The sequence below is a fragment of the Chanos chanos genome, chromosome 11 (assembly GCF_902362185.1).
Source record: "Chanos chanos chromosome 11, fChaCha1.1, whole genome shotgun sequence".
Taxonomy (NCBI): Eukaryota; Metazoa; Chordata; class Actinopteri; order Gonorynchiformes; family Chanidae; genus Chanos; species Chanos chanos.
Window position 1 is genome coordinate 13,400,290 of NC_044505.1, and position 24,826 is coordinate 13,425,115.

The following is a 24,826-nucleotide window of genomic DNA, read 5'->3' on the forward strand; positions in this document are numbered from 1 at the left end:
TAGTCATTTTGAAGAATTAACAATGACTGTGATTTAGTCTCATAAACTTGTTGTGGATATTGGCTGTAATAGTTATTAGGTGAACCTGAGAGGAGAAGAGAAATCATTCACCTCTTGCCTGGGGGCTGGTCACAACACGCTCTGTATCTCAAGAAATAATTTCATTCCTGTACATATCCACATAAATGCACATTAACGGCAGGTCAGACTTTAAAATTTGTGCTCTCTTTTTGATCCAATAGATTACACTCCCTTCAAAATGTCAACTCACTGGTTGCTTTCATGCTGTTTTCTCTAAATCCACCACATTGTACACACAAATATATTTCTGTTTTTGACAGCAAGTGCTCATTTCTATGTTTGGGAATGTCATTTAGTGACCTTTAAGTAGTGTCACCACTTCATGTGCTATAAGAATTAGTAATTCTATATATGCCACCTTAACATATAGGACAACCAGGATATGCATATAATAGCTCAGGCTTACCCACGAGAGAGGGTCCCTCCACTGGGAAAAGCAGTAAGGCAAGACTGGGGCTTCACCTTATTTAGGCCTGAACTCTAGAGAGTCACTTTAGGTCACAAAGCCACACCTTGATGTGCCAATGAAATGGGTGAGGTGATAGCTAAAGTCCAGGGGCTGAGAAAGTACAAGTAAAAGTTACTAAAAAAATGTACTCTATGTAGAGTTAAACTGACAACCATTTATGGAAATGGTAAATGAGTGATGGATTTTACTCTTACTTAAGTATTTTTCAGGGAGGAATATTTTAACTCTACTTAGAGAACATTCTTTTTTAGTAACAGTACTTCTACTTGTACTTTTTCCACCCCTGCTAAAGTCAACAATAAAAGGCACAGATGATATCACAAACTCACAGACCTTATCAAGGCAGTGGTTTGAGGTTCAGAATAGGTTGTGCCAAACTTACTTAAGACATGGTACTTTATTTAAAAAAAAAAAAAAAAAGCATACAGCAACCTGTGCCGGTCAAAACATAAGGATTAGATCAGGCTGAAACCATGTGTCACCTGGTGTATGGGGTGAATGGGGTCATATAGAGACTGTGTATGTGATAAGCAGACTAATAGAGAACAGTGATCAGGAGACCAGACTGTAAATGCATCGAGCTCCAAATTGCAGAGAATCAATCAGCCAGAACAGTGAGCTACTACATGCCCCCTTGAGCAAGACTCACCCACAATTCAGTGTGTGTGTGTGTGTGTGTGTGTGTGTGTGTGTGTGTGTGTGTGTGTGTGTGTGTCTGTCTACACGGCCATGCCTAGTTTAGATGCCCAGCTGGTCGTAAACTCCATCTGTTCCTCAGTCACTCTCCCTAACTCACTCACACTCTCACTGGACAGCTGGGCTACTACTACACACACACACACACACACACACACACACACACACACAGAGGCAGTCACTCATCCATGTTTAAGAAGATTGGATGGGGAGGATAGTCGTCCTACGTGTTAGATATCTAACATTTAATTCTTTGCGCCCACACATCAAATGCAGAGCAAACCCGACATTGTTAATGTATCATTAGTGTGGTATGTCTCAAGGTAGACCACATAACCATGCAGGAAAACTTGTTCACTTTGAACCAGTAGTTGTTTGGCTCGTGTCCCCTGAGGTAAGGTTACGCTCTGCCCGTGTGTTTTCTTTTCCGTTGCTTCTGTATTTGTTTGTAATTGCTCAGTGGGTCGGCACCTGTTGCACGCCTGTCTGGCCGCGAAGGGGTCTCCTCTCTCCGTGATTCCTTCTCAAGATCTCTTCCATTTTTGCCCTGTTAGTCCTGGGTTTTTCTCATCTGCTATGTGGATTAAGTCAGTGGGTGCAGTCCTGTTTTGTTTGTTGTAAACGTGTGGGCATGTAAAGCCCTTTGAGACTGTAAACAGTGATATTGGGCTTTAAATAAACTTGAACTCGAAGGCCTTGCGGTTCATTTTGCAACAGCAGCAGCCTGTCCTTAAACGTAGATATTGATTTTCGACAAGCAGGATATGCCATCAATCATTCTGTTATTGCAACAAGTTACGTAAGTGTTGTTGTTAGAATTAAGGTAGCGACAGGGAAAAAAAAAAAAATTATGATCCCTCCAAGAGCCACTGTTTCTGAAGTCCACTGAATCATATTATATCAGCTTCCAGTGTTATCTGGAGCATTGCCAGCCGACTGCAGTAAAGGACGTATCCAGGACGTATCCAGTCTACACATCCTGCTCCTCATCCATTTGCACTGTATTGCTCTGATGATCAGATATGGACAGTTTCCATAAATCTCTATAAAGTCTCTTGAGTGTGCTGTGTGTTTCATATTTTCATATTCTGCTCATGTTTCATATTCTCATTTTACAATGTGTTCTTTATCTTTAAAAAAATTGCATCACTAGGGATTCTTTCCTTTATAGATAGTGTATGTGTGTGTTTATCTCTCTCTCTCTCTCTCTCTCTCTCTCTCTTTCTTTCCCTCTCTCGTTCAGTCTCTTCCTGTGTGTGTGTGTGTGTGTAAACATTTGATCCAAATATTGCTTCTCCATAGAAACTGATAATTTCCATTCGGTTTACATTCCTTTACATTCCTTGGAGTTAAATGTAATAGTATTTGTGTACATGTGTATAGTAACATGAAATAGATGACCAGACGGAGAGAGATCAAAATCATAAAGCTGTGCTTAGATTATCTCCTGGCAATCTGTCAAGAGACCGTAGTAAAAGCCTTTGTTTACATAGCCATAACTCCTCCCGAGCGCTCATTTGACACGTGTCAATCAATCTTGCGAAAGCTATATATATGACGTGATAAGACGTCACGCTCAGAGCAGGGGAGGAAGGTGGACGGCTAGAATGGCGACTCAATGCCGTAGCTCCAAATGCACGGCAGAAAGAAAAGGATTCCGGCGGGAACTCGATTCCTGGCGACACAAATTGATTCACTGCGTCGGTAAGATGAAACCCCCCTTAACCCCTTGAAGTGTTTTATTTGATAAGACACTGCAGACAGACGATGCAATGAACTTGGATGCGATTTGCATAGCAGCTTATTTTTTGCCCGGTCTTTGCTCATAAGCTAGTTAGCTGTGCTAGGTTGCTAACAAATGCTTGCCAAATTCATGTAACGTTAGCAAGCGTAGATGCTTTTGCGAAGCTCTAGGTAGCTAGCTAGCTAGGTGGCTAACTAAGTATCAAGGCTGTCCACTCCTGCTGGCCCCATTTTCTTTGTCCTGAGTTCGCAGATAAATGCCCTCTCGACCCTATGGAGACCACAAGCCGACAAATGCTTCTACTACTAGGCGAATTGAATTATCCTTAGTAGACTAATTAACTTAGCGGTCTTAGCCAGCTTGTTTTGGACGACATTCTGTGTTCTTTTGACGATTCTGTAGTCTTTTGCTAGCACGGAAAACAGTATAAAACGGCTTATCCGCAACGACTCTACTGTATGCACCGTTTAATTTTATCGGCTTTTTTGTTTGTAATTTACGGGGCTGTTTGGTTCGGAGGATGTGAGAAAAAGCTTGGTCTTGTGACATCAACTCGTTATTTCGAAATATTTTTCGACTGAATTAGACTAGCCCGCTAGCGGGCTAATGCCAGGGTTATTATAACGGCTGTTGTCCACTTATTCACGTGACCACCGTGTCTTATAAACAATCTCCAAGCATGAGTTTATGAGGGGTTCCTTTCTTTGTGTTACACGAAATGCCATCCACTTAAACTATGTCCGCTGGATAGGATAGGTTTTAGTGTATAGGAGCGTAAGTTAGGAGTGATTCCGTCACTCTTGTCACAAAACAGGTAGTACCTTACCAGCCTGTAAACCTCGTTTTTAAACAGATGGTGTAGTTGTAACGTTAGCTAAAATCACCATTGTTGCCTCTGTTTAATTGCCGGCAATGTCTGTTTTGGTGATGAATTGAACTTGTTGATCCTTTGTCGCTTAGGGCAGAGGGATAGCTTTGTTTCCCTGAAAATTCATAACGTCACCACTACACGAATAATAGCAGAATATACGGAATGGCATGCGTTTCGAAAGCTAATTTAGAGTGAGATGGCAACAGGCTTTTAAGATGTTACTTTTCAAGCCTTGGCGCGCAGTAGGTTGCAAAATGAGGTTTCTGTGGGTAAACCACACCAAAGGGAAAGAACAGGTACTCAAGGACGTGCTTACGTACATGTGCATGTTACACCTCTGTCTTCTGAGTAGTACTTTTTGTACCTTTAATAACCAAAAAAAAAAAAAAAAACTACAGAGGTTATACGTACATGTCATGTGTGTAGGATTTTAAGCCTGTCTCACAGCCTACACTTGAAATGACCTGTTTACTGAAAATTGGCTCAAAGAACTGTTGTTTTTGACATTTTGTATCTTGTTTTAATTTGTCTGGAGTTTTTGTTTGGGTTTTTGTTGTTGTTGTTGTTGTTTTGGGGGAGGGGGGTTCGCTTTCACTTAAAAGTTCAAAGTAGTAAATGCCCAAAGGAGCTGCCAGTCCCAGTTGCTCAATAGTAAACACCCTAGTGACAAATCACATTAATTTACTATCACTCAGAAGTCAAGATGACAATTAAACGTAGAAAATGTCTGATTTCTTAGCACTCAGATTCTGACAAATGCCATTGTTGAAGAAACATTTCCAGGAGTTGCCCACACCTTCCCCTGCCACCCCATCCCACCCCACCCCACCCACCAACACGCGCACGCACGCACGCACACGCTCACTCACACAGTCACACAAAAACAAACAGGGGCAGTTGTGTGCTGTAGGCCTAATCAGTCTTTATGTGTTTTCAAACCAGATTGGCCTCATTGATTGAAATGATGCACTGAGTGTAATTTGACTATAGGTCTCGAGTGTCAGTGTGAATTCACTGGGGCACACAATATTTTCAGTTTCAAGCATGCTCGGTCACCTTGGCAATGCGGTGCTGGTGAAAAAAAACCAAACAAATGTCACTAAGCAAAGTTGCCCACCCTGCAGTTTTGTTACGGTTTATCTCGTATCGCGACTCGTATCGGTAATATGTTTTTCTTTTTCAGTCAGGATAGTTAAATTTGACTTGATTTTCAGGTCATATCTTGGTAATTTTGGAACAAATAAATTCAATCTATACAGATTTTACAGCTCCCTTATACTTCAGCAAAAAAGAAACACCAGTAAAGGAGAGGGGTTGGGGGGGGGGGGGCTGAGTACTGGCCCTTGTTTGGTATCATATCTGCATTGTGTGCAATAGTTGATTGGGCTATATTTGGGATAGGCTACTGCCATTTCTGTATCATCTTAATGGCAGTGACGAAAGCCTGAAGACTGCCCGTTCTCTCGTCCAGACTTGACTCTAAAACACACTCATAGAAATGACTAAAAAAACAGCTCATGTTCAGAAATGTAGGCTAAGTGATTTGTTTGCTGAGACAGAAGTTGGATTTTTATGTACATATCTGTGTTTAGAGGATAGCTTTAGCCCAAACAATGCGCACTAATATACACACCATTTTTTTAGAGAAAATATACAGTTGAATTTAATCAACGTGTCTAGTACATGCTTAGTAGAGCCCGACCGATAAATCAGCATGCCGATATTATCGGCCGATACAAGCTAATTGCAAATAAATCGGTATCGGCGTTTGTAATGGCTGATAAATGACAATTGAAAAAAGAAATGGAGAGCTGGATCCTTCAGCCATGTTGTGATATTCATGTCAGCCGTGCCTGGTTTTGCTGCAGTAACGTGAAGGCCAGTGCCGTAAGTCAAACATCAAGATTATGTTTAACGTCACGGTAGTTGAGAGGTGCAGGCTAAGCTGTGGACAAAACCTGATTGTAAGTTTATTTATGAAACAGTGTGGCAGTTCTAGTGAGTAAACAAACAGTCCTATCATTTCTACCTTGTCACTTCTAAAAATGCTCCGGCAACATCGCTTACAGCATCTTATTACGCTGTCCATTGCTAAATTAGGTTACCCACAAAGCTAGCTAATGCCATGTTTATCAGTGGAAGACAGAAGACCGTTAGCGTTAATGAGCGGTTAAACTATTGCAGTTAAACTATTCTGCCTAAATGAAGAAATAATAGCCCAAATATATCTGTGACTCGCATGTCTGTAGTTGCAGTCGGTGCATTGGAAATTATTAAACCAGAGGGGACACGTGAATAAAGGTGAGCTGAACAAGTATCTAACATGGCTTGGTAGCCAAACAAAGTTATCTAGCTTCGTTTTCAAACCTGTAGTGTGAAATCCCACAGTCGCAAGTTCTTGTTGCAGACAGTCACTATTAGACGCATTCAACAGCAGCGTTTACTCTAGGTCACTGTATCAGTTTACTGTATTATTTATCAAAACTTTAATATATTTTGTTGTGCTTTTTTTCAAAGTACTATTTATGACAATCGAACAAATTTATTTTCAAACTGCATTATGTCACATTATCTTGGTGAGCACTCTTAAATAACTACACATAGAAAAGGTTAGGGAAAATCTTTGTTTAGATTATGTGTTACTGGGGGGGGGAAAAAAGAATATCGGCGGATATATCATTATCAAATTTTTAAGTCCTCAAATATCAAAATCGGCATCGGCTCTAAAAAAAAAAAAAAATCGTATATCGATCGTGCTCTCATACTTAGCATTCACACTGAAGAGTTCTGTTCAGTGGATGAATAGTGCATGACATAATTACAAAAATGACAAACATAAGTGGGTTTTCTAGTAAGAAACATGCAAAGTAGGTGTCAGTCCATTTCCAGTATGCAAGTCCTACACCCTTGCATGACTGCTTTTGTTGCCTGTTTACAGTTCCCTTTATGGCACCATAAACTTTTAGTCCTCTGTCATGGACTTACATGCTGATTTCTCTGATTTCTTTTTTTTTTTTTCTGTGCATGTACATACAGGGTTTGAAAGCATACTGGAAGGAATCTATGGACCAAGACTATTACAAGATCTCAACATATTTGATGGTAAGTTGAAGGGTGCGCGTACGGAAATGCGCGAGACGCGCTTTTCTTGCTCCCACGGAGAACGAAGCTGTCGCTTGACCTACTCTGTGTGGCGGCTCTCTTTTAAAAAGTCCCACTGAATCTAAGGTTTAGCAGGTGAAACTTGTTTAACGTTCAGGCTTCATGGTATAAAATTAAAAACAAAGCAGCAGCTGGGTTAGTCACAGACGGAATGCACGTATTGACCGAACGTTCTGCTTTTACAGACTGTGAACCTGAGACGGTTGATGACTGGTCCATGGATGCAGGCTGCTCCTTCTGCAATCTGCCAATTGAGAAAATAAATGTAAGGCTACTTCACTTAAGCTTTCTTTTTCTTTTTGTCGTCCTCATACCATGCATAAATCTTTCAGTCTCTACAGTCTTTTGTGGCACAAGGCCTATATCTAGTGTCTAGATTTAGAAGTTGTAAGAGTCTGCCTTGTTTTGTTATTTATTTCTAAAAGCATAAATTTACCTTTTGAGTCAGGGACATTTGGGCTACATGTCTACATCTGTATGAAAAAATGTGTCATTTCCTGTTTACAAAATTCAGAGGCTGCGTAGAGAGCCCTGCCCCACATGGGACTCGCTTATCTAAAATACAAGCGTATAGTATTTTATTTTTAGCGGATGGTGCATAAGAATACTAGGCTTTTTGTGAAGTTATTAAGCTGCTTCTGTTCCTGCCTCAAAACACCTATTAGCTGCTCAGTCTTATTGCTCTTCCATAATATGGTGCAGTTTATGGCAAATATGGCCTGTTTCATGATTTGAGGTGCATTCACAAAATGAAATCAAATGTGTATGGTTGCACTGAGATTTGTTTGAATACATACAAGCTCGCTGTATTAAAAATTCTTATTTACTAACCTCTGCTTAATAAAGTGGGAGAACTTTGGGTCCTGCCTTTTGTCGTTTAATCATTTTTTTCACGCTCGACGTTAAACAGGACAACTCCCCGACTGTGGCCTCACCTCCGTCACCCCCTGCTGCCGAGACCCCCCCACCTCAGGTCCTGCCCACCTCCGAAAAACTCCAGTGCCAAGCCAACCGGTTCCTCCATGCAGTCTTTCACAAAAAAGGTAAAGCAGCGCTTAACTCTGGGGGGGGGGGACTCTGAAGAATATTGTACAGGAGTTTTACGTTGACCAGACCAAAATCTGCACAGCCCTGGCACAGGGAGCTGGACAGAGACAGCATTGTAGAAGAGACCTTAAATGTAATTTAACCCGTTACTGGAGTAAATGGAACAGTTGTCATATCTGTATTATAACATTGTTTAAATCCATGTAAAGCATGAAATAGTCTAGGGGGCGTGTGTGTGTGTGTGTGTGTGTGTGTGTGTGTGTGTGTGAAACATTTTAATGGATAGCAGCTTACACCACTGGCCTAATGAGAGGTTCCCTGCAGTTTTATTTATATTCAGATAGCAAATCATCTCTCCTAATGTGTTTCTCTTTTGTCGGTTTTGGATGCAGGGTCTGTCCTGACTCAACTGTATTTCTTGTCTTTTCTTTTATGGATTTTTTTTTTTTTTTTATCACCGTGAATTTGCGCGCTCACATCTTTTGCTTTTATCTGTCAGTTTTCGTATTCTCCTATTACCAAAATCCTACAACTTCATGGAAAATCTTGCGACACGGACCTTACAGTTTATCGCCAACTCCTGTTCCAATACGACCACGGGCACGTATTGGTACTGTTCTGGTCCGTGATGTGTGTAACGTGAAATTGTTTGTCTGTCCAGAGTTCCCTCCAGGCTGCGATCACATCATCCCATTGGCGGCTCAGGAGTTGATGCATAAAATGATCCGGCAGTTTGCCTTGGAGTACGCCTGCAAGAGCCAAATGTCAGAGGGCCAAAACAGCGTCACCGCCAACCCCGATTCAGCATGTCTCCAGAACCAAGCCGACCCCGACGGGCCTCTGGACCTCACGGTCAGCCGGTCCAGCTCTGGCCCAGAACAAGGTGAGCCTCTCGGATTCTCTTGTCCAAGCTTGACTGTAACGTATACTCACGGAAACAAGGGAAAATTAAAAAAGAAAAAAGCAGCTTATGTATTTTGCTCAGACATGTAAGCTATTGTTAAGTGAAACTGAAGTTGGATTTTTTTTTTTCATGTGCACATCTGTGTACAGAGGACTGATGTGGTCAGGATGTCTATTTGTTTTTTGTTTTTTTTTAAATACAAATCTCTCTCTCATATTGATCTCCATGTCTCTCAGCAGATGGTGTGCTTGATCTCTCAAAGAAAAATTTCGAAAAGGTGCCGGCCCATCAAAGAGTTTCAGGGTGAGTACCATCACTCTTGTTAATTTTTTTTGCTCGACTCTCAGTGATGATTTTATTCCACATACGAATCTCCTTTGAGTTCTCATCACAAACTTCAATGTTGATTCTTAGTGTGACGAAGGGATTTTAGGATCAGGGCTTTTGTGTTTGTTCTCTTTTTTTAATCTTTTTTTTTTTTCTTTTTTTTTTTTTTTTTTACGACCTTGTGTGTTTATGTACTGAACAAGCTTTTGCAACAAAATAATTTCAAACCTGAGACCAAATGAATGCTGTTAAATTGTTTTGTAACACCTTAACCGATGTAGATTTTAGAGTTTATTTTTATTTTTTGGTTTTCTAATTCTTTTTTTTATGGCACTGTCAAGGGGTTTACTCTTTTATAACTTGTTGGAAGGTAACGTCACATTTGTCAGCGATCAGGGGCTTCACTTTTTCCTCTGTACAACTTCACAGTTTTTTTTTAATTTGTTATTGTTTGTTTATTATTTATTTGTTCGTTTATTTCTGCATAATTATTTTGACATGAGATTAGTAGGACTCATGCAGACCGCAGCTTCATTGCAAAGATACTGGAAGTGCTACCGTAGATGTTTGTCTATCTCCGCATGATTGACAAGAGACTGTCCTTCCACGAAGTATCGTTTGCAACATAAACGAGGCACACACAAAACAAACCAAAACAAAACAAAAATCTTTATCCCGCCCCCACATCTCAGAGGCTTTCTGTTAAAGCAGACAAGTGAGAAGCGAGTGATGTTACCCAAAGACAAGGCAGTAAAGGAGTGGACCCTGAGTACGACTTGTCATTCGTCCGTTCACCCTTCGTTTCTCACCCTCCCATCCACCTCCCCCTTAGGAGACTGCTGAGGAAGGATTGTGTGGTGCGCAGCTCTGACTTTGCGGAGGGTTTGCTCTCGAAAGCCTTGAAAGACATTCGGTCGGGATTGCTGGACATTCACAAAGCAGCCATTCTATACGGGATACCTCAGAAAACTTTACGACTTCAGACCGAAGCCTTATCGCCCAAAGGGTGGGCGGCCGAGCTGAAGAACTCCGCCCGGCAGAACGGTTCCGGTTCGGACGGGTTTAGCCAGGTCACCGACGCGCGTCTTGTCCTGCAGAAGGTCGCCACCTGGGCCCAGTCGCAGTCGGAACGCCCCGAGCTGGGAAAACTCTTGATCCCGTCCGGAGAGAACCTGGAGTTCTCCTCGTTTCTCCACAACCTCACGTTACAGCGGCTGGTCTCTCAGCATCGCGACAAAAACGAAGCGCTGTTATCCTCAGAGCCGTCCACCACGCCTCCTCCGCAAAGCCCCGCCTCGCCCGCGGTGCACATCAGGATCCCTCAGGTACGCCCAAGCACCACGTCCAAAACGACCGTGGATCTCGCCGGCCTGGTCGATACCGTCTACCAGGCCACCAAGACGTCGATAGGCGTAGGCGGTGCCACGCAGCTACAGAAGCTGAAGACCATCCTGCCCAAACAAGGGGCGAGCGACTGTCCCGCTCCCCGCCTGCTGCAGGCCGACCTTCCTCCGCTCTGCCTCAACCTGAAGCACGGAAGCGCGAGCGGGAGCCCGGACGACTGCGGGGACGAAGCAGACAGACGAGACAAACAGCCGAGGAAGAAGCGCGGCCGTTACCGACAGTACGACCACGACATCCTGGAGGAGGCCATCGGCATGGTAATGAACGGGAAAATGAGCGTGTCCAAAGCGCAGGGGATCTACGGCGTGCCCCACAGCACCCTAGAGTACAAGGTCAAAGAGCGGCTGGGTACGCTCAAGACGCCGCCCAAAAAGAAACCCCGTCAGTCAGAGGGGACGATGACGGGCGCCGGCAATTCAGGGACAACAACCAATGCCTCAACCACCGCTTTCAAAAGGTTTTAACAAACAAACAAACAAAAAAAAAAAGACAGACTGGAGTTGTGACTTATTTAAAAAAAAACAAAAAAAACACTTGAATCCTCAGATTAATACAAGTTACGATTTACATTTTTAAAGAATCACAACACATGCCTTTTTAAAAAAAAAAAAAAAAAGTCTATTCAGGGTTTTCACTGTGGAAATTTCTCTCTATATATACAACTATATAGCTAATCACATATGTACTTACAGATAGTCTACTACAAAAGCACTGTTGATTATAATGTTTTAACTCGACTCTTAAGAGATATTCAGGTTTAATTTTTAACTTAAGCTAATTTAAGCTTAACAATGATTGTCGTATACAGCTTTCACTCTTGCAAGGTCTGGATTTTTGCCAGTTGGCCAACTCAAACATTTTGGGGTTTTTTTTTTTCCCAAAAGTAAATGTATGCAGTTACTCGTGGTATTGCAGCTGGTAGAGTTGAAGGAAAAGGGAGCTGGTGTAACATACCAGTGTTTGGCTACGAGCTCGTGACAAGACTGTTTTGGCATTATACATTCTATTGGCTGTGGTGCTATGGGTTTATTGTATCGTAACCCTGTACCCTCTGTTCGGTAAGTTTTACACTTACGGTTTTACAGCTGCAAACCGTTATGCTCTGTCAAACTTAACAGCACACGGTTGTTGTAAAGTTTTATTGAAACAAGCTGATTCAGTAACCTCAGACCACTCAAAGTATAAAGAGGTATTGTGTGGCATTTGATGCAAGTCACCCTGACAAATCGAGAGGGTTGTTTTTTTTTTTTTGTCTGCCTGTTTGGTTGGGGGGGTTTTTTGTGTGTTTTGTTTTAGGGTGCGCAAAAAAGTTATTTGTATTTAACCAGCAGCTAACTTTACATTCTTAAATTAAGCTCTGGGTGAAACTTTTTTTTTTTTTTTTTTTCTTTTTACTCCTCTTCCCCCTTCATCCCTTTTTTTTTTTTTTTTTTTTTTTTTTTGGGTTGTTGTTGTCGTTGTTGTTGTCGTCGTTGTTGTTGGGTTTTTTTTGGTGAGATTTACACTGCAAATTTTACTGGGTAAGTTTGAATGCGGCCAAATGCATGATGGCTATGTGCACAGAGGAAACGAAAAAAAGCGCTTGAGAAAGGTAAGTTTCAGTGAATGTGTTTTTAAAGCGTTTTAATGACGCACTCCTATTTATACAAGAGTCTCTCACATTAGACTGTAAGTCACTCCGTGTTTGCTCTCCGCTGCTTTCATTTTTGCTCTTTTTTTTTTATGTTTTTTTTTTTTTATGTTCTCTTTTGCCATATGTCAAAAAAGGCACTGCTTTTTCTGTCTGCTTTAACCAAAATAACAATTCAGGGCCGGACAACCTAATTACACTCCATCAAACAAAGCTGCTTACATGTACTTTTCAGATAACCTCTACTATCTTAATCTTTTCCTTTCTTTCTTTTCTTGTCATAATTATAAATGATTGCGGATATATACTCAGGGGCCGTGGGTACCCAAACAAATTGTTTCACTTGACTGTGAACCATCTTCTGTTAATGCAACTTAAAGTTCTCTTGAATAGCATGGACCTAGGGTTAGTTTATAGAGATACTGCTACTTAAAAAAGAATAACCCGAAACAGAATTTTTGATTACCCCCCTTTATGCAAAGTTGCATGTACACATGTGTCATCTTGTATGTTCAGAAAAAGAAGTTATTACAGATTTCTACACAGTACAGGAGTTTGAGGACGATGTTGAGGTTTTATTTACATTTCATGGCTATTAGTCTGGATAAAGACTGACCTCTTCGCCATGATAAATGCACTTTGATCACACAAGTATACATGCAACTTCATGTAAATTCTAGCTACAAATTGTATGTGAAATGGTGTGGGTTTTAAACAATGGCAATGCCAGGATTTCCCTATAGCTTTCCTTTTTTTATTCTGTAAGTGTCTGAGTGTCGTGATTGTCTCGTGAATTTGTTTACATTTTGATGTTCTTCGAAAGCCTAAATTTTTTTGGTTGACGAAGATTATTCTGAAATTCAGCTCGGTTTCAAAAGCATTTAAATCGATAAACCTCTCTGAATGTTCCTTTAATATCGTTCGCATAACAAAACACGGTGCCTGTTCTTCTAACTACTGCTTAACAAAGTAGTACTGTATGACCTTTTTTTTGGGAGCTACTGATAATTTCTAAGGAAAAATACAATTATTACTGACTATTGGTTAAGACCACTATAGATATTCATAGTTTCAATGTTATGACTTTTTTATTATATTTTTTTTTTTTAATCTGGAGGTAGGAGTATTAGTTTACAGCACAACCTCAGTCTTGACTGCCGTTTATCCAGGGACAATTCCTCAGGATTCTGTTTTGGATACCAAATGGAATAGTTTTCTTTGTTCTCCTTTTTTCTTTTCTTATTAGTTCTTGGTCCACAATCCCAACAAGCCCCCACTCAGTAGCCATTCTCACTTCTGCTACAAATTTTGAGGCATTTTCCTGTAACAGAATCCAGGGGGCTTTACGGTAAAACACTTCACAAGTCACCAGTGACAGCCTTTACAAGGATTATTTTCCCTTAGTTTTTAACTTTCTTAACAGTTGCAGGATGTACAAATCAATTATTTATGCATTAATTAATTAATTGCACTATTCTTCATTAATTGTTTGTTTTCCTATAGATATATATAGAAATATAGATATATATAAATGTTTTGTGTTTATGTATTTGGTATTTATTTCCTTGTTGTGCTCAAAATCTGTGAATTTTGATTGTGTTTTAGAGGTTGTAATTTGTAATCAAGCACTTTGAGGCTATTGCACATGTGAAATGTGTTTGACTCTGACTGCATGCAAGTGATTTAAACCTTTTGTGTTAAGCATCTAGTACTTATCCCCTTTTTGAATGAAGAAAACCTTTTTTTAAAACTATGTCTCTTGCTTTGATAAACAAGAGGGTACGTTCTCAAAGAAAGAGGAGGCCCCTGTGAAACTCTGATTTGATTCATTCCCACTGAGTGTCGCATCCCTAGATGTAGAAGTACTGTTACTAGTTTTATTATTGATATCGATTTCATTTTGATTTACCTTGGCTTTTCAAAAAATCGTACGTCAAATTCGAAAAATGGTAACCCAGTCTGTTCATCAGTCTAAAGACAAAAAAACCCCACTTTAATGCTTAATTGCTACTTGAGGCGCTTAACAAGCATATATGTCTTAACCTTTAACATGTATTGAAGATTTAACTTTAAAAATTGACAGTGTTCACTGAATCGAGTCAGTTTATCTTTGATTTGTTTGAGGGATAAAGAGCTTAGTGGACGATGGGTCAGACAATTAAGGGGATGTTGAATGATCTGTACAGACACCCAGTTCCTACAATTTGAGCGTTGCTACAATCGTTATCCTCTGCCTTCTGTTGTCAATAAAAATGTTCTGTGAATGAGAAGGCTGAATTGCTCCTTTTTTTATTTTTTGTCCTTTATGAACTCATCTAAGCTTATAATGTGTTGTGTAAAAACATATTGTTCAATTAGTAGCGTTTACGCAAAGATGGTTCTGGTTTCAGAAATGCAGCATACCTGAGGAAATAAGCCTGATATTCAAGTGTTTGGTTTTTTGTTGCTATTGATTTATGCTTGGTAACTTTGTCCATGTATAATGGATTTACTTCAGTTTTTGATGAGCACTTCTTGCAAACACTAGACCAGTGTTACAGATGAGTGATATACCAGTTTGTGTAAAAGTATATTTTTTTAACATTAGGTTTGTCAATATTGGCACAAACTGTTAAGCAGAAATCCAAGACAGTGATCGAATTTTGCCGTATACTCAGTTGTTTGACAGTTTATGAGCACTTCATTCACTGCACTGTGTTTTTAATTTTTCTTAAGTAACAAATTATTCCAATTTATCCGTATAGTTCCCTGGTTCCCACGAGTGATGAACAGTGCCAGTCGGGGGAGGAGAAAGTGGAGCCGTCTGAGGTCCACAGGCAGACAGCGTTGGAAATGGTCCTGTCCTCCCTCTGTCCCTATCACAGGAATCTGTTGTACCACATCCTGAAGTATGTACGCGAGGACCACAGCGTCTCTGTTGCCCTCAGAGACGCTCACAGGCGCCTTCCAAAGCCTGACCCCCGGTGCTGTCAGACTGGCAGGAAGCCATCCGAGAATTCCTCGGTGTCCCTTGGCGACTGCACAGTGGTCAGAACCTGTTGTCTTCAGACCTGCAGTCTCGCCACCTGCGCAGTAGCTCCCGTGTGCGTCTGCTTGAAGAACCTGCACGGCCTGGCTTGCCAAAACGTCGCCATCGGTTGCGTCGGCAAAGTAATCTGTTCCGCTTCAGCGATGTGCTATGCGCATAGAATACTTCCATGTGCGCACCAGAGCAACGGGGAACACGCGTACATCGCACATGTGAGGAGCGTGGAAAGCATTCCGGTCACATCAAGGTACGTTTCTGATTCCCACGACGCTTGCCGCGGTTGCCGTAGCCCTTCCCCGCCGCCACTCTCGCCGATGCCTCTAGACATCGAGAGCAAAACGTCTGAGAAGAACAACAGCTGTCACAGTCAGGACTGCAAAGCCCAGAGTACACAGCCTCCACCTCTCCTACCTCACCAAGCAGAGGGTGACGACACGGTTTTATGCACTGACACGCTTAATCATGAGAGTCCTCCAGCCGAAGAGCCTGAACAGCAGAAAGGGAGTCTCATCACAATTGCACAAGTCTCAGATAGATCTTTCATAGATCTGATGGACAGGTTTACGGAGAAACTGAAAACCATCAAACCACCAGAGAAGGAGCAGATTCTCAGCTCGCTCGCCAGCCAAAACTCCAAATCCAGCGATGACACCCACTTGAGGGAGATCATTACGACCGTGCTACACAGCGGAAAGGACAGTAACGATTATAATTTGAACGAGCTCTTTAATCGCCACGAGGCCAACGCACACCGCTCCCCTCAGACGCGTTCCCGTAGGAGACAGGAAGTACGTGCAGCCATGGCCAAATCTCCAGATCTTCCTGCCTCCCGTCGACAAAACCTACAGATCAAAATGGAGCTTGCTCGCCTTGACCCGTCACTTTCTAGGAGGAAGTCAGGGACTGAGAGGAACAAATGTCCCAAAAATGTCAGACATAGTCCTCCCTTTTCACCGTCCTCTTCTGAGCCGCTTAACTGCCCAAATCTGGACAGGCTTAGTAAAGGTGTAGATAAAGAGATTAAGAAAGACCCCACAAACAATCAAGCATCAACAACACACAGTAACCTACTGGTAAAAAATGCTCCTGCAATTCAGTGCAATATTAATGAGCAAAAACCACCAACATACCTAAGTGAACCACAAGATCCCTCTCTCCTAGATGAAAATAAAGAAATGCCACCAGATTATAAAATTGTAGAATCACCAAAACCTGATGAAAATCGAGAACTACTACCTCCCTATGAGGAGAGAGAGTTAGTAGCTCCTGAAACGAAGGAATTGGCACCATTATCAACATTGGGTGAGGCTGCTCTGCAATTGGAGGGTGTGCGCCACAGAAAGTCCAAAATGAAACCATGGAGATATGCTGAAGGGTCCGCTTTTCGAGGCAGTGGTGACATTGGTAGGTCGAGACGAAATATTGTCCCTCCTCAGCGCTTTTCATCCTATGTCACAGAGCCACGTAAGATGTACTTTGCTGCATGTTTTTCTGAAAGCATTTTCATCAAACGCTCACCTAAAAGCAATACCTCAAACAAAGTTTATGCCACAGAAACAAATAAAACATCCAGCACAGCGGACGTCAGTGAAGAGACCACCAAAACCAAAGTTGAAAGCAGTATACAAGACTGTGATTTGCCGTGTGTAACCATATGCAGGTCTCAACCCACAGACGAATCAGATCATTTATCTAAAGAAAAGGGTTTGTGTGAAGGTGCCGTTAGTGTAAAAACAGTTTTACCCAAACGGAGTCCACGAACGAAACACCGTAAGGACCCCATGTCACCTGCAAAGACATTGAAACCTTTTGGAACTCAGAATTCTGACACTAAATTGGAAAAATCTGTAAGTGGTTCTGTAACATCTGACAGTGCTGGGGATTCTACAGAGAGCCATTCAGGTCTCTTGTACACAAGCCCAATAAAGCTAATGTTTGTCTCACCTGTGAGGAGTGAAGAAGGGGTGAAATACACACTGAAATCTGCAGTCTCTGGACCAAACTCTGACGGACAGATGTTTGATCCATGTGTCGTGGCCTCTTGGGGCGATAATGTTGAACCATCCACAAGTACTCAAAACACCGAATTGGCTTTTCAGTCGCCGAAAAAGGGTGAGGGTGGGAAAGACAAAAACACCTCACCGAAACCATCACCAACTGATACAACGAAAACCCCTGGTCATTCAAACACTGTTGGTGAGGACCAGGAGCCCCTCCTGGTCACTCGCGAGCCAACTCCTGTGAAAAGGCGTCCAGGACGCCCCAAAAAATTGGGACCTCAAATGGAAAAGCCAGCGAAACGTCCCATTGGCAGACCCCCAAAACTTAAAACTGCAGATTCAAACAGTTTGAACAGTAAGAGTGGTTCTCAAGAAGTGAATCAAAGAGCCTCAGAAACTTCATGTGACGATGCCAACAAAAATCTGAAAATAACTATAGTGTATGGAAGATCGAGAAGGGCAAGGCGGCTTGTGTCTGAAGACTTGGATCTCCCAATGGACCAACATATGTGTGAGATCCTTAATGGAGCACAATACAGTGAGAATCACTCTGGAAAGAACATGGGGGGTAAATGCAGTAACAGAAATTCCCTCGTTGGTGCAACCAAAGACCAAATGGAGGATCTCAATTTTGTTCGGCCAGTGAAAGACCAAAAAGGCACAGTACATTCAAGTAGCAACATTAAATGTCAAAAACAGAGTGATCTTGCTGTGACAAGGAAACCAGGTAGACCACCTAAGGTCAAGATCTCTGGAATCTCGGTCACTGTTACCACGGTATCGCCCAGGCAACGAAAGATCCACATGAAACGGGACGCAAAAGATTCACCCCCGCGGCCCAGAGCACTTCTGCCTGAATTTGATTCTCCCTCCAAAGATCAGAGGACAATCAGTGCATCACCTAATGGCATTTGTAAGGATGGGACGTGTACAGGGGAGGATAAGGGTGACAATCCGAAATCGCTGCTTAAACCCGTGAGACAGTCCCTCAGAGAGAGGAAGCCCTCCATTTATTTGCTGCACTCGATTGCCACCGCTAGATCGTTTAGTCACAGCAACGCATTAGTACGTAAATCTCGCAAACTCCTCCTAAACAAAGCCAACAGTGAAACCAGCCGTCTGAGGCAGCAGGGCAAGCCAGAGGAGGCGGCAACCAGAGCACTTTCCACAAAGACGAAGAATGTCAACTGTTCACAAGATTTGAGCCGTTTGTCTGGGATTTCAGTGGATTCCATTTTTCAGTCCAATGAAGCCTTGAAGTGGTGGCCTACCTCAGCATCTACTGAGACCTTGAATGAGGAGTTGGCCAGAAGGATCAGGCTGATGTCAGATACGTGGGTCTCGGATGCCCTGGAGGTAAGCAAGTCGTGCATGGAAGAGATGGAAAGCCTCAAGCAAAAGCCATGTCAGAGAATTAACGGGTCTGCAAAGAGGTCTGGTTCTGCTGTCAAAATGCTGTTCGAGAGCCACTTTAACATGGAGAAACTGTGCTCTTGGTTCATGCAGACCACGGAAACCCAGTCGCTAGCCATTGTGAAAAAAGCAAGTACGAGAAACCCTCCCGAGGTCTTTCACTACAACCCCAGTCGAGCCACCTCCAGAACAGATTTTTGCCCCAGTCCCCAAGCAGAACGGCTCAGGAAGCACGTAAAGAAATTTGCTAAAGTTGTTCCAAAGAGTCCTACAATGCACAGACGAGCTCAAGAGACAATGTGCAATAAAAGCAGGTTAGGCGCAAAACGGAAACTCTTTCAGAAGAGCTCTCCACTTAAACGAAAACGTGGGTTTCAGCAGAGTCTCCCTGGGCCTAGAGGAACTTGGACGATGTACAGATCATCTCTACTCAGGGCAAGGTCGAAGTTCAAAAGCAGAAAAGAGAGGACTAAGACAGAGCTCCAGAATCACAGTGACCCATTGAGCAAGTTGCCATTGGGTATTCAGCAACACAAGGAGCCAAGCCTAGTAGAAAAACAGCCGGCCTTTGGAGGCACTGTATCCGTACCCAAAGGGATGGTGCAAAATACATTCAACTCCTCAGACTGCAACAAAACTGCTATCAAACCTCACAAACCAATGGTAGAAAAAACTGACATTTCCAAGGAAGAGAGGATTTGCTCAAAAGCTTGGAGTCCAGAGACTCTCAAGGAGTGTAGGGTGTTCCTGAAGAAAATCAATTCCCCAGACACAGAATCGACGGCTGAAGAATGTAACATTTGCACGGTGAAACTGTATGACGTCTCGCCCTCGGGGTACAGCGTAACTGTCCAGAAAGTAGAAGAGGAGGAGGAGGAGGCAGCGGCTGTTGTGCCAGGAAAGACGAGGAGCTCGCCGAGGAAACTTGCCTCATCCCTGAGGTGCCAGAACAAGGACGGGAGAAAGAAGGACAAGAGGAAAAGTACCAGCACATGCGGAACGCCGCCGGCAAAAATGGCACGACAATCCAGAAGCAGCAGAGGCATGGTGGGAGCGCGGTGGTGTGACTTTGTGCTAGGTAAACACCTATCGTTTTGTGATGACAAAAAGTTATCGATTTTGTTTTAAATTAAGCATTAAAAATACATCTTGCTTATAGTCCAGGTAAAGCATGTTTAGTGGTGTAGTGGACCATGAATTACTGAACGGCATCTATGTGTACAAAAAAATGTTTTTGTTTGTCCTTTATTTTCACAGGAACAGCCAAATAGGCGGGAACGACCCTGTGTTTTCAGCATTTTGAGCGAGACGTGATTTGAAACTCAAACACACGGTGCCTTTAACGACGACGGTGTGGCTGAGTAACGAAAGAAAAAGAAAAAAAAAAAAAAAGCATTAGGACACGCAACCTCAGCAAGCGTCATGTAGCATAAAAACTAAAGTAACAGAATCTTGCACTATTTAAATCTGTTCTGTCTTCATTCTGTGTAGGGTATGTTCTTTCTTTCTCTCTTTTTGTTTCATTTTTTTTTTGTTTTGTTTTTTGTTTTTCTTTTCTTTTCCAGTAAGAAATTTCAAAGTACATTTATGAGTCAAAAGAGGCTAATAGTACTATTGGTACTTTTTAGCTGCATGAAGGATTTTATAGTTTAAAATATCTATTTATTTAGTTTTGGATTTGTCATTACTGTCAGACCAACCACTCATCCAGCTGAAATCCAATCTGGACAATCTGGAGCATCATTAGACTAATTTAACATTAAGTTAAATCTTGCATTCTCGGATTCTTACATTTTTTTGTTTGTTTTGTTTTGTTTTGTTTATCAAGGCATACTTGAAATATTCATTAAAACAAAAGGTCTTTCAGTTTATTTTGATTTATGCTGAAACTCGTGGGGGGGAGAACAGCATTTAAGACATCCGTTTAATACATGCAAGGGTTATTTGGTTTCTGGCAAATTCCTTCCTAGAGCATTAACACATGAATGTTTTAATTTTTAATAAGTTTCTTTTTTTGTCATTTTGTTTTGGGGTTTTTTGCACTACCCAACGATTCACGTTGCTTACCCAACTCAACTCGTCCGTCAACCACCATTGTAATAATGTACAGGATATTCTACTGTACATTTTTAAATAGATGTAAAATTTTATTTCTAACTTTTTTTTTTTTTACTCAAAGCTTTTAGCATATTGCAGTCAACTATGTTCATTTTTAATTTCATTTCATAGCTTTTTTAGGGTTTTTTTTGTTGTTGTTGATGTTTTTTAAACAAAAGCTTTATGTTAATGTGCAAACTTTCATGTGTTGTCTTTATCGCAGTATGATGCACCCTACCTCCAAAAATCCACTGTATTACATGGTGGTCACTCTAAACTGGTATTGACAGCCCTCTAGTTGTGAAGAGCAGCTGGTCTCAGTTTGACTCAGCATCAGCCTTGTAGATGTTTTAACTGGTTTTCAACCCTGTGTATGTGTAGCTTACTCCAGTTTCAAATTGGTTTGGACAGTGTCAGTGTGAATAACTGGTCCCAATTTAAACTGATTTGGACACTGTTGGTGTGTGTGTATATATCTATCTATCTATATATCTATATCTGGTCTTCTGACAATACCTCTGCTTAAATTGCATCATCCCTTTTGCCTGGTTTTGTGATGACACAAGCAATTCACGAACAGCATTAAATAATTTTTTTTTTCCATTTTACACTGGCTTACATTTTCTGTTTCTTATCTTTCTTGTATATTGCCTTAACTTTTAAATTCCCCTGTGAGGACCGAAAATTCGAGATTCCTGAAAGGTGAATAACAGGTCAGTGAAAGTTTCCAAATTCGGTATCTGATTTAATCGCTCGGTGCAGTATAGAACTCGTCTTAAGTCTCATTAGATAACGCGCTGAATTGTTTCCCAAGGTTTCGTTCACTTCACTTTCATGTAAAACGACTATCAAAAATGGTGCTTTACCCCCGTGGTTCGGCAGTGGATTGTAACGTCCCACGTGACTTCACAGGAAAGAACGTTTGCTGTGTCTTGTCAAAACTGACAAAGTCTCCATGCCTGTGTGTGTGTGTGTTATCCTTCTCAGACACCCACACATTACTGTAGCAGGTGCCAATAAAAACAGCTACAGGAGAACGACTGACGCCATTTGTCTCTTCTGGCCCTTTAGCTCCATACCAGGGAGAACATCAATCTACTGTCTATCTCTAATCTTGTCTCTTGTCTGGGGTTTGTTTTTTTGGGGCCATTTGAGGGTTTGTTTGGTTTTTGTTTTTGTTGTTTTTTTTGGCTGGAACTGGAATCCATGCAGTTCCACTGGTGCTATATGGTGTACATAGATAGATGCATATGTTGTATTTTCTCTATTATAGCATTTTTATACATGCCTCTGAAGATGTAAGGGACTGTCTTGTGTCACTAGAACAATAAAAAGCTCTTCCAAATAGCTTTGCCACTTTGTACTTTTTTTTTTCTTTTACATTACGCAAACACAGCCAGCATTGAAGGCCTTCTTTTTATTAGGTTAAAAACATACGTTTTGAAAGAAAAAGTACAGTTGCATATGGTAAAAACGTAGGGTCTTTAAAATAGCAGTGAACCCAACACTGAAACAAGCCCCTTACAATTACCCCCATACTAAGGTAAACAAATGTGTGATATTTCATAAACATTTTTGAATGTGTGTATGTTTATGTACATATATATATATACATACATACATACGCACACACACATATATACAGACTGACTCATGTCTACACTTGGCGTCAGTGAAAAGCAGCCTTTTTATGTAGACGTGTTAGAGAACAATTAAAACATGAAGAGGAATATATCTTTGAATACATGTTTCTGGCTAAATAATGTCCGCAGCCTGGAGTCCATGACACCTCTTCCTGTAGGCAGGTTGACCTAGGGGCCGTTGGCTTCGCGATTCATGAGTGCCGTCAGGTCCTGCTTGGTTTTGTCCAGAGCAGCGCTCTTAGCCCGACGACTGGGCCGCGCAGAGACGGGAGGTTCCGGGACGTTCTCTTCATCGCTGGAGAGAGAGAGAGAAACGCAAAATAAGCTGACGTGATTAGAGTACAGCAATAATAGAGTCGTACTGTTTGGTTACATGTAACAACTCTGACATATAAATCAAGATGTAATTAACGTGACAGTCCGGGGGGAAAAAAAAAAAACGTTTCACCTTTCGTCAGAGGACTCCTTTGCTTTACTGTTTTTCTTTGTCGTTTTTGCGGTAGTTCCTTTCCTCTGGCCTGCGTGAGAGCAGAAGACAGTTAAACAAACCTTTCCTCACCAAGGACGCTGAATCACAAGACAGATGAGAGGAGATGTAAGTGACTGACAGTGACCGGTGCCTCTGTCGTGAGAACAGCTCCTCAGTGTTTTACCTCTTTTGGGTCTTTTTGAAGACTTGATATCATCCTCATTCACAACATCTGTAAAAAAAACAAATACATGATATACAATGTAACCTCCTATTAGACATTACACAACAGTAAAGCCCACTGTTGAGCTATCACGCAACTGATTTTTCTACATGAACTTCATCTATATATCAGTTAACAATGCACAGCTTCTCATATATAGACTTTGAGTTTATACATAGGAAATGGTTTGCATCTTTTTTGGTCTTTTAGGTCTTTTCCATCAACAATAGAGCAAAAAGACTGCACTTCCACTTGTAAATACGCTGGAAAGTTGTCTTTAGTTGATATAATAATTAAAGACAAAATGCTGGAAACTGCACTTCTCTCCACTGATTCCACCTTTTAAGAGGTGTTTTACATGTTGAAGACTCCAGGCCCTTTCAGCTGTTACTATGAGAATGACGGTTGTTAGTATGAAGCTTACTGAAGTAAGGTACCTTTCAGCGTATTATTTGTCTTTTGTTTTTCTGCATTCAAATCCAGTCAGAGTTTATTGTAATGATAAAAAAAAATGCAATAAGCAGCATCTTGTGTGAGGATTTTTATCGTTTTATTTTTAAGGAGACGCTATACATAGCCTACAGATTTGACATTATTCACTATGGTGAGCCCTAAATGAACTACATGTCCCAGCATGCTGTCTGTTCAAAGCCAACACTGGCTGTGTCCGAAATGGCATACTACATACTACTCGCATACTGATCTTGACGTAAAAGTAGTAAGTAGTATGCAGTACGTGAAAAATAAAATTTTTGCAGTACACGACAGTTACCCGGATGATGTACTACTCTAGCGAAAATTTGCAGTATACAGCCAGAGCTCACTTCGTTGGGTACTGCATCCCATGAAGTAACGCGGTGATTTCCAACTGTCAAAAAATTTTAAATACATGTCGGACAGTGACAGAAGCAGCTTCAACTTCAACTCCAGCTGCAGTTCTGAATATAAATGTATCAGTTGCATATTTTGGTGTAATAAGTCTTCATACGCTTTCTTATAGGGCTACTTTTGATAGATATTTGTGGTAGTCGTGTGTTGTTCGATTTTAACAGAACAGATAGCCCAACCGATAGCAAACGTGTAGTACACTACACGAAAGTTCTCATAATTGCGTACCATACTGTACACAAGGGTGGGGAGAAGTGTGCAGTACGCAGTGTATACTGGGCCAGTATGCAGTACGCAATGTATACTGGGCCAGTATGCAGTACGCAGCGTATACTGGGCCAGTATGCAGTACACTAGTATGCCATTTCGGACACAGCCACTGATTCTGCAACATCCTAATCAGCACAGCAGATCTATGGGACAGCGAAGAGTGCCTTGAACTGAAATTAAACTACAGACTACCTGTAGTAACAATCTGCAGAAAACTAAACTAATTCCGAACAGAAAGAAATATTATTGTTTCAACGCTCAACAAGAATATACATGCAACACTTGTTTTTTGCTCCCATTTTACACAAGTTGAAGTTACAGATTTCCTCTGTGCACACACAAGGCTTATTTCTCTCAAATGTTGTTGACAAATCTGTTAAAATTCGTGGTAGTGAGCACTTCACCTCTGCTAAGATAATCCATCCACCTGACAGGTGTGGCATATCAAGATGCTGATTAA

The 24,826-nt window shown here is 41.5% G+C and overlaps 3 protein-coding genes across 3 annotated transcripts in view; 2 read left to right on the forward strand and 1 right to left on the reverse strand.

The window, feature by feature from the left end:
* The first annotated feature begins 2,840 nt into the window (after positions 1-2,840).
* lcorl (ligand dependent nuclear receptor corepressor-like) lies at positions 2,841-11,235 on the forward strand. Its single transcript, XM_030787671.1, has 7 exons — positions 2,841-2,950; positions 6,898-6,963; positions 7,209-7,288; positions 7,934-8,066; positions 8,732-8,953; positions 9,211-9,277; positions 10,134-11,235. Exons 1-7 carry the CDS (start codon positions 2,854-2,856, stop codon positions 11,167-11,169), a joined length of 1,701 nt encoding a protein of 566 aa, XP_030643531.1. The 5' UTR covers positions 2,841-2,853; the 3' UTR covers positions 11,170-11,235.
* Positions 11,236-13,333: 2,098 nt separating this feature from the next.
* LOC115823639 (uncharacterized) lies at positions 13,334-20,577 on the forward strand. Its single transcript, XM_030787670.1, has 2 exons — positions 13,334-13,683; positions 15,080-20,577. The coding sequence occupies exon 2, from the start codon at positions 15,168-15,170 to the stop codon at positions 19,902-19,904; it is 4,737 nt and encodes a 1,578-aa protein (XP_030643530.1). The 5' UTR covers positions 13,334-13,683; positions 15,080-15,167; the 3' UTR covers positions 19,905-20,577.
* Positions 20,578-22,684: 2,107 nt separating this feature from the next.
* ncapg (non-SMC condensin I complex, subunit G) overlaps positions 22,685-24,826 on the reverse strand; it is a 14,416-nt gene continuing 12,274 nt past the window's right edge. Inside the window, exons 19-21 of the mRNA XM_030787708.1 lie at positions 23,170-23,217; positions 22,965-23,034; positions 22,685-22,811 (exon numbers count right to left, since the gene is read on the reverse strand). Of these exons, the coding sequence (XP_030643568.1) occupies positions 22,685-22,811; positions 22,965-23,034; positions 23,170-23,217 (245 nt within the window). The remainder of the gene's footprint in view (positions 22,812-22,964; positions 23,035-23,169; positions 23,218-24,826) is intronic.

Excerpts from the sequence above, each read along its gene's own strand:
- LOC115823639 (XM_030787670.1), top strand. The coding sequence starts at position 15,168 with ATGGTCCTGTCCTCCCTCTGTCCCTATCACAGGAATCTGTTGTACCAC.
- lcorl (XM_030787671.1), top strand. The coding sequence starts at position 2,854 with ATGGCGACTCAATGCCGTAGCTCCAAATGCACGGCAGAAAGAAAAGGA. Across the intron at positions 7,289-7,933 it reads TGCCAATTGAGAAAATAAAT|GACAACTCCCCGACTGTGGC; the intron begins GTAAGGCTACTT and ends GACGTTAAACAG. Across the intron at positions 8,954-9,210 it reads CAGCTCTGGCCCAGAACAAG|CAGATGGTGTGCTTGATCTC; the intron begins GTGAGCCTCTCG and ends CATGTCTCTCAG.